Here is a 12,401-nt window from a genome sequence, read left to right as displayed (position 1 = left end):
AAACAGAGAAAAGATTGAAGTTGTCAAGGATTTCATTTTACTTGGATCCACAATCAACACCCATGGAAGCAGCAGTCAGGAAATCAAAAGATGCATTGCATCGGGCAAATCTGCTGCAAAAGACCTCTTTAAAGTGTTGAAAAGCAAAGATGTCACCTTGAAGACTAAGGTGCACCTGGCCCAAACCATGGTATTTTCAATCGCATCATATGCACGCGAAAGCTGGACAATGAATCAGGAAGACCAAAAAATTGATGCCTTTGAATTGTGGTGCTGGCAAAGAATACTGAATACACCACAGACTGCCAAAAAATGAACAAATCTGTCTTAGAAGAAGTACGACCAGAATGCTCCTTAGAAGCAAGGATGGTGAGACTACGTCTTACATACTTTGGACATGTTAACAGGAGTGATCACTCCCTACAGAAGGACACCATGCTTGGTAAAGTACAGGGTCAGCAAAAAAGAGTAAGACCCTCAACGAGATAGACTGACACAGTGGCTGCAACAATAGGCTGAAGCATAACAATGATTATGACTGTGGCGCAGGACTGGACACTGTTTTGTTCTGTAGTACGTAGGGTCGCTATGAGTCGGAAACGACTCGATGGCACCTAACAAGAAGAAGATAAAAGGTGATGCAGACCACACCCCAGGGAAACTCCCTTTACACTGGATCAGGGATGTGACTTTAGTAAGGGTATTACAATCCCACCGTAATCCTCTTTCACATAACATTACAATCACAAAATGGAGGACAACCACACAGTACTGGGAATCATAGCCTAACCAAGGTGACACATATTTTTGGGGGACACAATTCAATCCATGACAGTGACCCTGCTGGTATTTGAATATGGGTGGCATACATTCCAGCATCACAGCAACACACAAGCCCCCACAGTATGACAAACTCACTTGTCAACAATTGGACTACGTACATATCCTTGCGGAAGCACTTTAAGTGTCCATTGTTCCCTCTCCCCGCCCCCCGCCCCCAGGAGAAGGCAAACTGGTCCTGGGTGGACGGGGCTACAGGGATGCTAAAGAATGCTAAGACACAGCATGATACGTTCCCAGGTCCCTACTAAGGATTTCTAACAAGGAAACTATGTTTGGGACTCCAGGATGCATAGGAGGGATCACTTTGTTAAATTCCCTGTGGTCCGCCATTATACACCCAGACCCATCTAGTGTCTTCATAAGCCACACAGGGCTATTAACAGCACTGTGGGCTTCCCAGAGAATATTTACTCTTTTTAATTCCAAAATAGTTTCAACAATTTTCCTATGTCCTCCAGGTAACTTATACTGCTTGATGTCCACCACTCTTCATGGTGGGGCAGGTCACTGGTTCCCATGCCACATTCCCCCCTCACTCCCAGTTGGAATTCTCCCACAGAAGTAGTCAGTCCCATGGGAACATCCACCCCTAGAATGTATTCTGGTACTGGCTAAATATAAACTTGATACAGTTTAGCGGGGAGTGTGTCCTACTTGCAGGGTCAGAAGTACCTAGCATATGCAGATGGACTGTTTGCCATGCCCATCAATTATCAAGGGGTGGGGGGGTGTCTTTGAAACCACTCAGGGTTTCTAAAGGTAAGGGGCCATTCAACTCAGTATCACTCAGAGATAGCATCTGCTGCTTATTTGTTCTTGACCAAGGTTTTGTGACCTCTACATGGCGACTCTGGTCCCCCTGGGGGCCCTGACCTGTGGATGACCTCAGCCCCACCCCTAGTCCCTAGGAGTAGGCGGGGTCTACTCAGCAAAAGGGGCACCTCCTCATGGGGGGGGGCAATAGGACCCAGAGGGTGATATTGTTGCTCTGGCTTCAGATCCTTCAAAAGGCTAACCAAAACCACATCTGGTTGCTTATCTACCTCGCGCACAGCTGTTCCAGCAGCCACTACGTCCACCCACCTCTGCTGTCGGGTCACTTTCAAGGGGCCCTTGGGTGGTCATCTTGCAGGTTTCTCAGTTACTCTTTTCTCCTCTCCCATGGCTCGTACCCCCTCCTCTCTAGTCTTCCCGGTTTCACCCAAATCAGCTAGGTTTGTCCCACCTGATACACTGTCTGGCCCACGAAGGGGCTAACAATAGCTGCCAGAGTGCCATGCCATACCAGGAGGGAGGAGCCGCCTGCAGGATTCTTGCATTCATTCCTGCAGTAAAAAGTTCATTGGCCCCCGGAAGTGGTCAGCATACATGGCGTCGTGCCTCTACGGAAGACGATTTCGCGACCCTGACAGGATGATCCCTCTCATTCAACCATGCTCTTCCACAACACAGGATGATCCAATGTGTGGGGGGTGTGCATGCTCTCTGTGTTCAGAGCTATGTGTAAATGCTGCCAGCGAGGGTGGGGGGTGGGGGGTGGGGGTTATACCACTCATTTTCTCAGTCTCAGCTCCTTTGAAAGAGCCACCATCTCCCCTAATATCCCACAGACTTAGTACCCCAGCTGCAAATCTCCTTGCCTTTCTGTTGGAATTTCCCACACAGCTCAATCAGCTCAGTAGGAGTCTACTACCACACTGTCATGGAAATGACTGGTGGGATTTCATGTCTGGGGTCATCGGGTTCCCAGGTACCTTTCATCTTATGAGTAATGAGCGGCCATGTGGGGGGGGGGGACTCCCCACTGTCAGATTCCTCCTCCACTATCACTTCCACATCCAGTTCACTACTCGATGGGCTCTCCCAAGGATTCCACGTTTTCACGTCCCAGTAGCCTCTCTTCAACACTGCCCTAATCCTTGCCTTTGGCACTTTCCTTCCTGGTGACAGAGGGAACTAGGCTTAATCCTCAGTTTTAATTATTTCTGAAAGTCAGATCTGGGCAAAGTTGGCAGAGCCCTCAGTCATTTGTGGAGCCACACCTCCACCATACCAAGTGTAAGCATTGGTTCAACCCAGTGGCTGGTAACATGGAGGTGGGATCTCCTATTTTTGTTTTCCCGTTACTATTCCAGCTGTGACTGTTACTGTTCAGTTATCTCGGCAGAGGCAGTTATTGGAGAACTTCAGACAGGACCTCTAAGGTCTCTTCAAGACCACTAACACAAGCTATCCTGAAAGGTTTTTAAATTTTTTTTTTAATCCTGCTATTTAACTCTTGCTTTGCGCTGGGTGTTACAGAGTACTCTCAGCGCCAGGGATCTGCTTAGCCCCTCCAACTATCTCCAGTCCCATTGCTGGAGTGCTTTGAGCAATGACTAGGGGATTTTTCCCATAGCCCCTGAATCTCCCATCTTTACAAACCTGCAGGCGAGCGTTTCGTGTTGCTCGTCCTGCTCTTGAACACGACTACTTAATATGCCAGTCGTTGCCACACAGGACTGGTGACCATCTCTTTCTAACTGCAGCTCTTCTGCAGGGCTCTTAACACACACTTTGGTACCTAGCTGGGCCTCAGTGGCCAGCCCAACAGCCCAGAGCAGTGGCCATCCCACAGCTTCCTAGCTTCCCTTCCACACTTATGAAGCTGTGCATCTTCCCACAACTGTGCTATGCCACTTGGTGTTTTGGCGGTATCCAAGCACTCGCACAGTGGGCTGCACATATCAAGCATATGGGCCAGACCTCCCCACATGGAAGTCGCTGGCCAACCTGGGATTTCCCCTCCAAATGCTTCATTCCCACTCATCATTCCTTCAGTCTCCTGGTTGGCTCAATTGTCCAGGCATGGACCAGTAACTTGAAATTTTCCTCCAAAATTGGGGAGTGCTGAGAGACCAAGGAAAGAGGTGGGCAACTCCAGTGTGTGGTGAAGGAGTCTCTATTAGGAAAATTTAAATAGCAAGGCCAAGAGGTCCCTGGTGGCCATAGATAAAAGCAGTTCTCTGCATCCAGCAGAAGGCGGGTGGAGGTTTTATAGTGGTCAAGGACAAAGGTGGCTCCATGCCAGAGGATTATATAACACTGCCTCAGCAAGGTCACATAACAGGGGCTTGGAAACAGCAGTGAACAGAAACAGCAGTGAATTAACAGAAAGTATGAGGGCTGCCATGTTGGTCTCACAAAGCCTATTTTTGCTTTAACATGTGCAGCTTCTAAAGCCTTTTCTTGTAGTAACTAAAACCCATTTCCATCAAGTTGATTCTGATTCATAGCGACCCTATACAACACAGCAGAACTTCTCCACAGAGTTTGCAAGGAGCATCTGGTGGATTTGAACTGCTGACCTTTGTTTAGCAGTCAAACGCTTAACAACTGCACCATCAAGGCTCCTTGCAGTAAAGTGAGGCTAAATAAGAATTGTATCCACCTGTTTGGACATACCTACTATGATGGCTATGGTTGTGTGTCAAAACAGCTGGGCCATGATTCTTAATGGTTTGGCGGTTATGTAACAATGTAAGCTGGTGGTTAAGTAATGATGTAGTCATCCACCATGATGTAATCTAATGGTATCAGTCAATCACCTGTAAGAGGATTTTCCAATACATACATGGACGTTCTGGCTAAGCTGGCTTGCTTACTCTGGATCCTGCATCCAGCTCATCATCATCTGATCACCAATTCTTGGGATGTGAGCCAGCTGCCTGCCAACCTTGGGATTCGTTAGCCTCCGAAGCCTGTGAGCCAGAAGTCTACTGTCCTACCTGCCAATCTTGGGATTAGTGAGGCTCTGCAACCTGTGAGATAGCAGCCTACCATCTTAACTGTCAGTCTTGGATTTGTTACCATCCACAGCCTGTGAGCCAGCTGCCTGCCGTCTGACCTGCTGATTGTGGGTTCATCTCCCCGGCAGCTATGCGAATCAGGAGGAGATTCCAGCCTGACACTAACCCACGGACTTGGGACTTGAGCCATTTCCTTGAGATAAATTTCTCTCTTTCTCTGTATCTACTGTTGTTGGTAAGTGCCGTTGAGTCATGCTGACTCATAGCAACCTGACATACAACAGAACAAAACACTACACAGTCCAGTGCCACCCTCACAAGCACTGTTATGTTTAAACCCATTGTTTCAGTCACTGTGTCAATCCATCTCATTGAGGGTCTTCCTCTTTTACACTGACCCTCTACTTTACCAAGCATGACGTCCTTTCCCAAGGACTGGTCCATCCTGATAGTATGTTCAAAGTACGTGAGACAAATTCTCACCATTCTCACTCTCAAGGAGCACTCTGGCTGTATTTCTTCCAAGCCAGACTTGTTCGTTCTTCTGGCAGTCCATGGTACAGTCAATATTCTTCGCCAACATCATAATACAAAGGTATCAATTCTTCTTCGGTCTTCCTTATTAATTGTCCAGCTTTCACATGCATATGAGGCAATTAAAAATATCATGGCTTGGGTCAGGCACACCGTAGTCCTCAAAGTGACACTGCAGTTCAATGAATTGCTTTTCTGTGGGCTTTCTAGTCATGGTCTTGTAACTTGTAATAACTTGGGTGGGACTGTGCAAATAATGCAACTGTGGCCCACCAAGGGGATTGCTCAGTTTTGCCTTAAGAGAGCCAATTCCAGAGAGAGGATCCCACCATCATCAAGTAATAACAGGCAGGAGCGGAGAGTGTGTCCTTTGGACCCATGATCCCTGTGGTGAGAAGCTCTTGGTACCAAAAGACAGAGAGAGAAAGAGAGCTTTAGAAGCAGTGGCAGAAAAACAATGGCAGGAGATGGCGTGGTGGGCTTCCCAGTCCATGGAGCAAGAAAGCTGAGTGCTTCTGGGCAGAAGCCAAGGGCCAGGGAGAGGCATGCCTGTGAGCATGGCTGGGAAGAGGCTGTCTTAAAGAAAAAACTGTATCCTGAATGTTTCTGAGCCTGAATTGTAGATGTTACTTCCCTAATGAACCTCATAATCATTGAGTATTGTCTGTGAGTTCTGTATGGCCACTGCAATGAATTATCGAACCCAGCACACTCCCAGAGAGGGCCGTGGGAGGGACGGCTGGTGTCAAAATTGGTAAAGATGGCAGAGACAGGAGGCATGTCTGACCTCCACCTCATAGGAAGCAGCCTTGGGCTGATGATCTTGATTTTCCTTCCCCCTTGTGAACTTAGAGAAGGTCAGACACCACCTCCATGCCATTTTCACCATTGGCTTCAGAAGCAAAATTCTTTGCAATGGCTCCAGACTAATGAAAATATGGGACTATGTAATAAAAAGAATGAAGGGGCTTGGGAATTGAAACTTTTGATTCTTAGATGGTTAGTTTGGTGGTTGTTACCTGAATGGCTGAAAAGCTGCAGCTAAAGTGGCCTGGATCAAAAGCCAGGCCAGATAACCAGGATGACTGATAGAGGGCCAGGGTCTACTGGTTCCAACCAGCCAGAGGCCCAAGGTCATATGCATATGAATGGGAAGATAGTTAAGGGTTGGAGAAAAGAAAATGAAACTGGAAAGTTTTTAAAAAAGGTTATAAGTTTAAGACTATGTGTGTAATTGAACATACTATGCATACTGAACATTTCTCCTACTTAGTGTTGTAAAGCAGACCTAAGTGTACGATAGGAAAAAATGAACACTGGGTATCATAAATTACAGAGAGCAAGTAACTGTGTATCTATGTCAAGTGAATGGCAATCAAACTCAAATCATGAGAATAGAGTCACTGTGTCTCAATCGATCCCCAAATTTGAGCCAGTTTACAGATGCATAAGCTCTAAAATGAAGGGAAGGCCAGGTCCCCTTGATGAAGGACCCCACTACACTGCCAAAGTGTTATACTGTTAATCTTTCTCCCAGCCTTCTCAAATGGGATCTACAGCCTTTTACGAGTGTGACTGTTTATTAGGGAAAAGAAAACAATCACACGTTTTGGGGATTACTGCACACTGGCTCTAAACAGACACTAATTCCAGAAGACCCAAAACGTGAATTGTGGCCCAGCAGTCAGGATGGGGGCATATGGAGTCTTAGGTTCATCTCACGGTGGGTCTAGTGAGTCCCCGAACGCATCCTGTAGTGGTTTCCCGAGTTCCAGGATGCATAATTGGAATAGATACACTCGACAACTGGCAGAACCCCCACACTGGATATCTGAAAAGTGGAGTAAAGGCTATTACGGTAGGAAAAGCCAAATGGAAGACATCAGAACTGCCCCTACCTAGGAAAATAGTAAACCAAAAGCAATACTTCATTCCTGGAGAAATTCCAGCATTCTTGGAGGAAATGCAGAGATTACTACCACCATCAAGGACTTGAAGGATGCAAGGGTGGTAAATTCCCACTATATCCCCATTCAACTCACCTATTTGGCCCGTGCAAAAAACAGATGGACCTTGGAGAATGACACTGGATTATCAAATACTTGACCAGGTGGTGACTCCAACTGCAGCCACTGTTCCAGGTGTGGTTTCGTTGCTTGAGTAAATACATACATCTCCTGGTACCCAGTATGCAGCTACTGATCTGGCCAATGTCTTCTTCTCAATTCTGGTTTCGAAGGAACACCAGAAGTAGTTTGCCTTCAGCTGGCAAGGCCAGCAATACACCTTTACTGTCTTACCTCAAGTGTACATCAACTCTCCGGCCCACCGTCATAATTAAGTCTGCAGGGACCTTGCTCATCTTTCCCATCCACAAGATGACACACCGGTTCATTACATTGATGGCATTATGCTGACTGGACCTAGTAAGGAAGACGTGTCAATGACTCTGGACTTATTGGTAAAACATTTGCATGCTAGAGGGTGGGAAATTAATCCCCCCAAAATTCAGGTGCTTTCCACCTCAGTGAAATTTCTGGAAGTCCAGTAGTGTGAAGCATATCTAGATATTCCTTCTAAAGTGAAGGATAAGTAGTAACAGCTGGCCCCTCCTATATCTAAAAAGGAGGCAGCAGTAGAGGACCCTGGTGGGCCTGTTTGGATTTTGGAGGCAACATATCCCTGAAGCAGGTGACATTTACAGAAGTCTGCAAGTGGGTGTCTTCTGCTTGGGGGAAAATAACCCCAGAATCCATCCACAACAGCTTCAGAAAGGCTGGGACTGTGCATCAGCAGAATACTGATGAATACACTGAAGGCAGTGATGATGATAACATCAGTTCAGAAGTCACAGAAGAACATCTGCAGGCAACTCTGAGATATTGTCAATGATGATAGTGATGAGGGATCAGACTTGCAAGGGTTTCGGGAGTCAGGATGATGATGATGATGATGATGATGATGATGATGATGATGATGATGATGATAATGATAATGAATGAATAAAATAAAATGGCCTATTTTAAGATGAAAATACAATTTCTTCTGGTGACTTTTATTTGTTGATTTCAAAGACATTGATTATCAAAAATTACCTTTTAGTTTAAGATTTATAAAGCAATAAAATATAAACAATATCTTGTTCTTGCAGTTTTAGGCCTAGATCATTTCTTATTTACTAATTTCTAGCTCTTCATGCATTCATATGCTTTGGGTTCAACATGGCAGCCCATTTCCATCACAAGCCCGTTCAGTTCACCACTGGTTACACTTGGTTAGGAAAATATGTACTTTAAATGATGTTTCCATGAGATCAGTTTTATCCCAGTAACATTAACTCTGTGGGACAAGGAAAAAAATGAAATTGAAGTCAGCAACATGTAAAAAATTACTAATATAGTGTGTTATGAAATTAACGCATGGGGACTTGCATAGTTTACAAAAGAACTTATAATACGCGCGTTATTTGTGTAACAATACAGTGACCGTGTGATATTCTGTCATCTCCTATGTCTTGAGAACTGACATTCACAGTGTAGAAAGGGGAGACAGAAGTAGAAAAGGTTAAGTAAACGCCCAGTATTCACTGAACATAACTATACACACACACAGAGCCTAGCTCTGTTCACAGAAACAGCATACAAGCAATACAAATGAGCATCCCTAATACTGTCGTTTAGCATCCCTAACTTTGGGGTTTTGAAACACTATCTCTCATGAAAGAAATCAATGCTCCTTAAAGAAATGGCTTGCTCCAGGTCTAGGGAAGGAAGAACATGAGATGAGTCCAGAACACCTTGGCAAACGGGGTAACAAGGAACCTAGAGCCACCCTGAAAAGGCTCCCACTGTTTAAATATGAGACTATGCAAACATAAATAAGGGTAAGAGCACTGGATTAAAACACATCAAATGTTTCAATCCATGAATTCATAAAATTACCAAAATAAAATCCTTCATTGGTCACTTTAGAAAGAGAATAAGAAATGGATTCATTATTTTGGGGAAAAAAAAAAAGAGAACAAGCATTTCTTCTCGGCTTCCTATATGAACTGTAGCACTGGATAACCAAGTAGTAGATGAGGGCAAGTTTCTCTTTATAGAGAAATTCCAGCTAATAAACCAAGAAGGAATAACTGGATTAGAACATCACCATTTTGTAACCCTAACGAATTAATGTATGCAGGCATGTGCATCAATGGCTGCCAACGTCAAAAGAGAGACAGCCAGACATTCCTCCTGATGGAACAACCCAACACCACCTCTGAGGGAGTCCTGCCAGGCCCGAATCTGATCACGTCTCTAGATCCAACTACCAATTTACAGGAAACTACAGCCCAGAGGAGCACACTGAACTGCACCATAAGAACGCAACAGACAAAGTCTAGACTGTGAGAAATACAAGTCAAACCGCCTAATTTCCTCAACAAATAACTTCCATGATGGGCAGGAGGGGAAGAGGATAAAAGGGTAATCTGAAGATCAAGAGGTTGAACGATCATATTAAAAAACAAAACAAAACAGGCAAAACTTAACTAATATTTAGAGATGCACAGTTCTGTCATAAAACTATAAAGAGCAAAGAACTGATAATCACATGTGCCAAGTCACGACCCGATTAAGCTACACGTTTATTTTATGCAGCTTCTGCAGGTGTGTTATATTTTAAAATAAAAAGGATCTTTAAAAAAGGCTTGTTATAAAGTTATGATAATTAGGGCAATGGCATGGCACCAGGGGTCAACAAACCAAGCAACACACAGACTGCAGAGTCCAGAAACAGCCCAGACATAGTGGACGCAAACCCTTACATTTTGTGACAGTGATGCTTTAATCAATGTGCCGCAACAATGAGATCTCTCTGTGACCCTTGACCCCGAGTGCAGAATCACTCCAGGAGAACAGTCAATCTAAAGGGAAAACAATGCAGCATAAAATACAGGAAACTATGTTTATGACTCTGACTTAGAGCTAAATAAGACTAATGGATAAATCAGACCATATTATAACTAACCAATTTAAAAAAATTCTATTCTTCAGGAGATGCCATTAACAGAGTAAAACGGCAAGTGTCAGAGTAAGAGAAGATCTAGAAAAAGGGCAGGATCTTGAACAGGCACTTCATAAAAGAGACCATCTAAACACAGACAAACATATATAAGGGAACGTGCTCACTTCATAAAAAAGTCAAAGGAATGTAAATTAAAACCACAACAGACACTCTACAAAATGGCTAGACTAGAATGTGCGTGCGCACACACACAAACTGACGATGCCAAATCCTGTGAAGATCTGCTACAAACCAGTAAACCACACTGGAAAACAGTGTGAGTTACCCACTGAAACTGAACCCCACACAGTATGGCCCGACGACCGCATTCCCAGGTACGTGCCCGAAAGAAGTGCTCACACAGGTGCAGAGAGAGACAGACACAAAACAGCTCATGGCAGCACTCAGGACGGTCAACAACCGGGTATTGACTGGAGATCCACAGTGTGCTATATTCATGAAATGGAATATTACACAGCAGGGAAGACAAAGAAACTATCATGATATACAACACAGGTAACAGTGCACAAAAGAAGCCAAACCCAGAGGAACACGTATTGTGCGATCCCATTTACATAACTTCAGTGGCAGAAGTCAGGACCCTGGTTCATCTGAGTAGAAGGGAGGGGAGGATGGGAAAGGCACAGGGGGCGTCTGGGTGGAGGCACCTTCCATTTCCTGAGGTGGGCGTGCTGACAGCGGCTGTTTCGCCGTGTGGCCTCTCACGGGATGTGCACTTCTCTGCCTGTGTTATCCTTCCCAGGACAGTGAAAACTGGCAACCATCACACGTCCGACGACCCGCAGGCGAGCCCTTCCCATGGCGTCCTGTCCTAGGGCCTCCCGAGGGCTCGCTTAGGCACCTGAGACCACCCGGGGAGGAGGGGGCTCTCCGGCTGCTCGCCTGGCTTCACCCGCGAGGAAAAGGCAGGGAGGACCGTGTTGTGGTTTAAAGCACGTGCCCGCGTACACATGTGCACGTGGATCTGGAAGTGTGTATAGAATTTAGCTCTGATAATTATGAAAGACTTCCTCTTCCTGCTTTATATGTTTTTCTACTGCTTTAACACATATTATTTTATGATCATAAACAGCAATGCTGTTTCTATTCTAAAAAAATATTGTCGTTTCCACCTGCAGCTCACTACTAAAGAAAATCATTTTTTCCTAATACCTGACCCAAGCCATTGTATTTTCAATTGCATCATATGCATCCGAAAGCTGGACAATGAATAAGGAAGACTTAAGAATTAATGCCTTTGAAATATGGTGTTGGCGAAGAATATTGAATATGCCCTGGACTGCCGGAAGAACTAACAAATCTGTCTTAGAAGAAGTACAACCAGAATGCTCCTTAGAAGCAAGGATGGCAAGACTACATCTCGCAGACTTTGGACATGCTGTCAGGAGGGATCAGACCCTGGGGACATCATGCTTGGTAAAGTAGAGGGTCAGCAAAAAAGAGGAAGACCCTCAACGAGATGGACTGACACAGTGGCTGCAATGATGGGCTCAGGCATAAGAACGACTGGGAGGATGGTGCAGGACCGGCAGTGCTTTGCTCCGCGGTGCACAGGGTTGCTATGAGTCAGAACCGACTCGACAGCACCCAACAAAAACAACCACCTGAGTGCCCATTTCAGAAAAAAGCATGGGAGCTTCGGTTTTCAGACCACAAAGACCCTGCTCCTTGGGCACTCGGATCGTTTCACCTACGTGTGAAGAGCACGCTGGGTTTTGCTACCAACCCCGAAACATCGGAGAGGACATTCCAGCCTCTTAAGAAGCAAGCCACCTATTGAGGCAGCTACAATCAGTGAAACAGAAACGAAGGTGAGAACATCGATTCCAGAGCTTTCGTCCTCCAACCCTGAGATGTAAATAACGACTTGAAAATCACATTGCAATCAGAAGACTGGCAGGCCCTGCCCTTCTGGACGGAACTCTGCAGGGGCGACAGAGGAAACAAGGCTGGTAGGGAGGGCGCTCGCCTGGGGCCAGAGCCCCCGTGGGTCTACCCCCCAAGTTCCCCGACGAGTGCCCTCCCCGCACCGTGTTGTGCCCAGCAGCCATCCACCTGCCTCCCTCCACTCCCAAGGCCATCCTCACGCTGAGCAGCAGTCAGACCAGAAGTTCGGAAACCAAAGACTCCGTCCGACAGCAGGCAAAGACGCCACACAAAAGCCAA

At 45.7% G+C, this 12,401-nt stretch overlaps 3 protein-coding genes across 3 annotated transcripts in view; 1 reads left to right on the top strand and 2 right to left on the bottom strand.

Moving 5' to 3' along the window:
* The window catches only part of ZBED4 (zinc finger BED-type containing 4), a 29,970-nt gene extending 22,672 nt beyond the window's left edge, over window positions 1–7,298 (bottom strand). The window contains exon 1 of the mRNA XM_004380018.2: window positions 7,208–7,298. The gene's annotated coding sequence lies outside the window, so the exon portion shown is untranslated. The remainder of the gene's footprint in view (window positions 1–7,207) is intronic.
* The window catches only part of LOC101351162 (zinc finger BED domain-containing protein 4-like), a 73,551-nt gene extending 66,210 nt beyond the window's left edge, over window positions 1–7,341 (bottom strand). Inside the window, exon 1 of the mRNA XM_004380019.2 lies at window positions 7,208–7,341. The gene's annotated coding sequence lies outside the window, so the exon portion shown is untranslated. The remainder of the gene's footprint in view (window positions 1–7,207) is intronic.
* A 3,095-nt stretch (window positions 7,342–10,436) lies between these two features.
* LOC105756465 (basic proline-rich protein-like) overlaps window positions 10,437–12,401 on the top strand; it is a 5,017-nt gene continuing 3,052 nt past the window's right edge. The window contains exon 1 of the mRNA XM_012556548.1: window positions 10,437–10,549. Coding sequence (XP_012412002.1) covers window positions 10,437–10,549 — 113 coding nt within the window. The remainder of the gene's footprint in view (window positions 10,550–12,401) is intronic.

Source organism: Trichechus manatus, unplaced genomic scaffold (genome assembly GCF_000243295.1).
Source record: "Trichechus manatus latirostris isolate Lorelei unplaced genomic scaffold, TriManLat1.0 scaffold00069, whole genome shotgun sequence".
Classification (NCBI taxonomy): Eukaryota; Metazoa; Chordata; class Mammalia; order Sirenia; family Trichechidae; genus Trichechus; species Trichechus manatus.
Note: the sequence above shows the minus strand (reverse complement) of the source record. Positions and strands in the feature narration are given on the sequence as shown.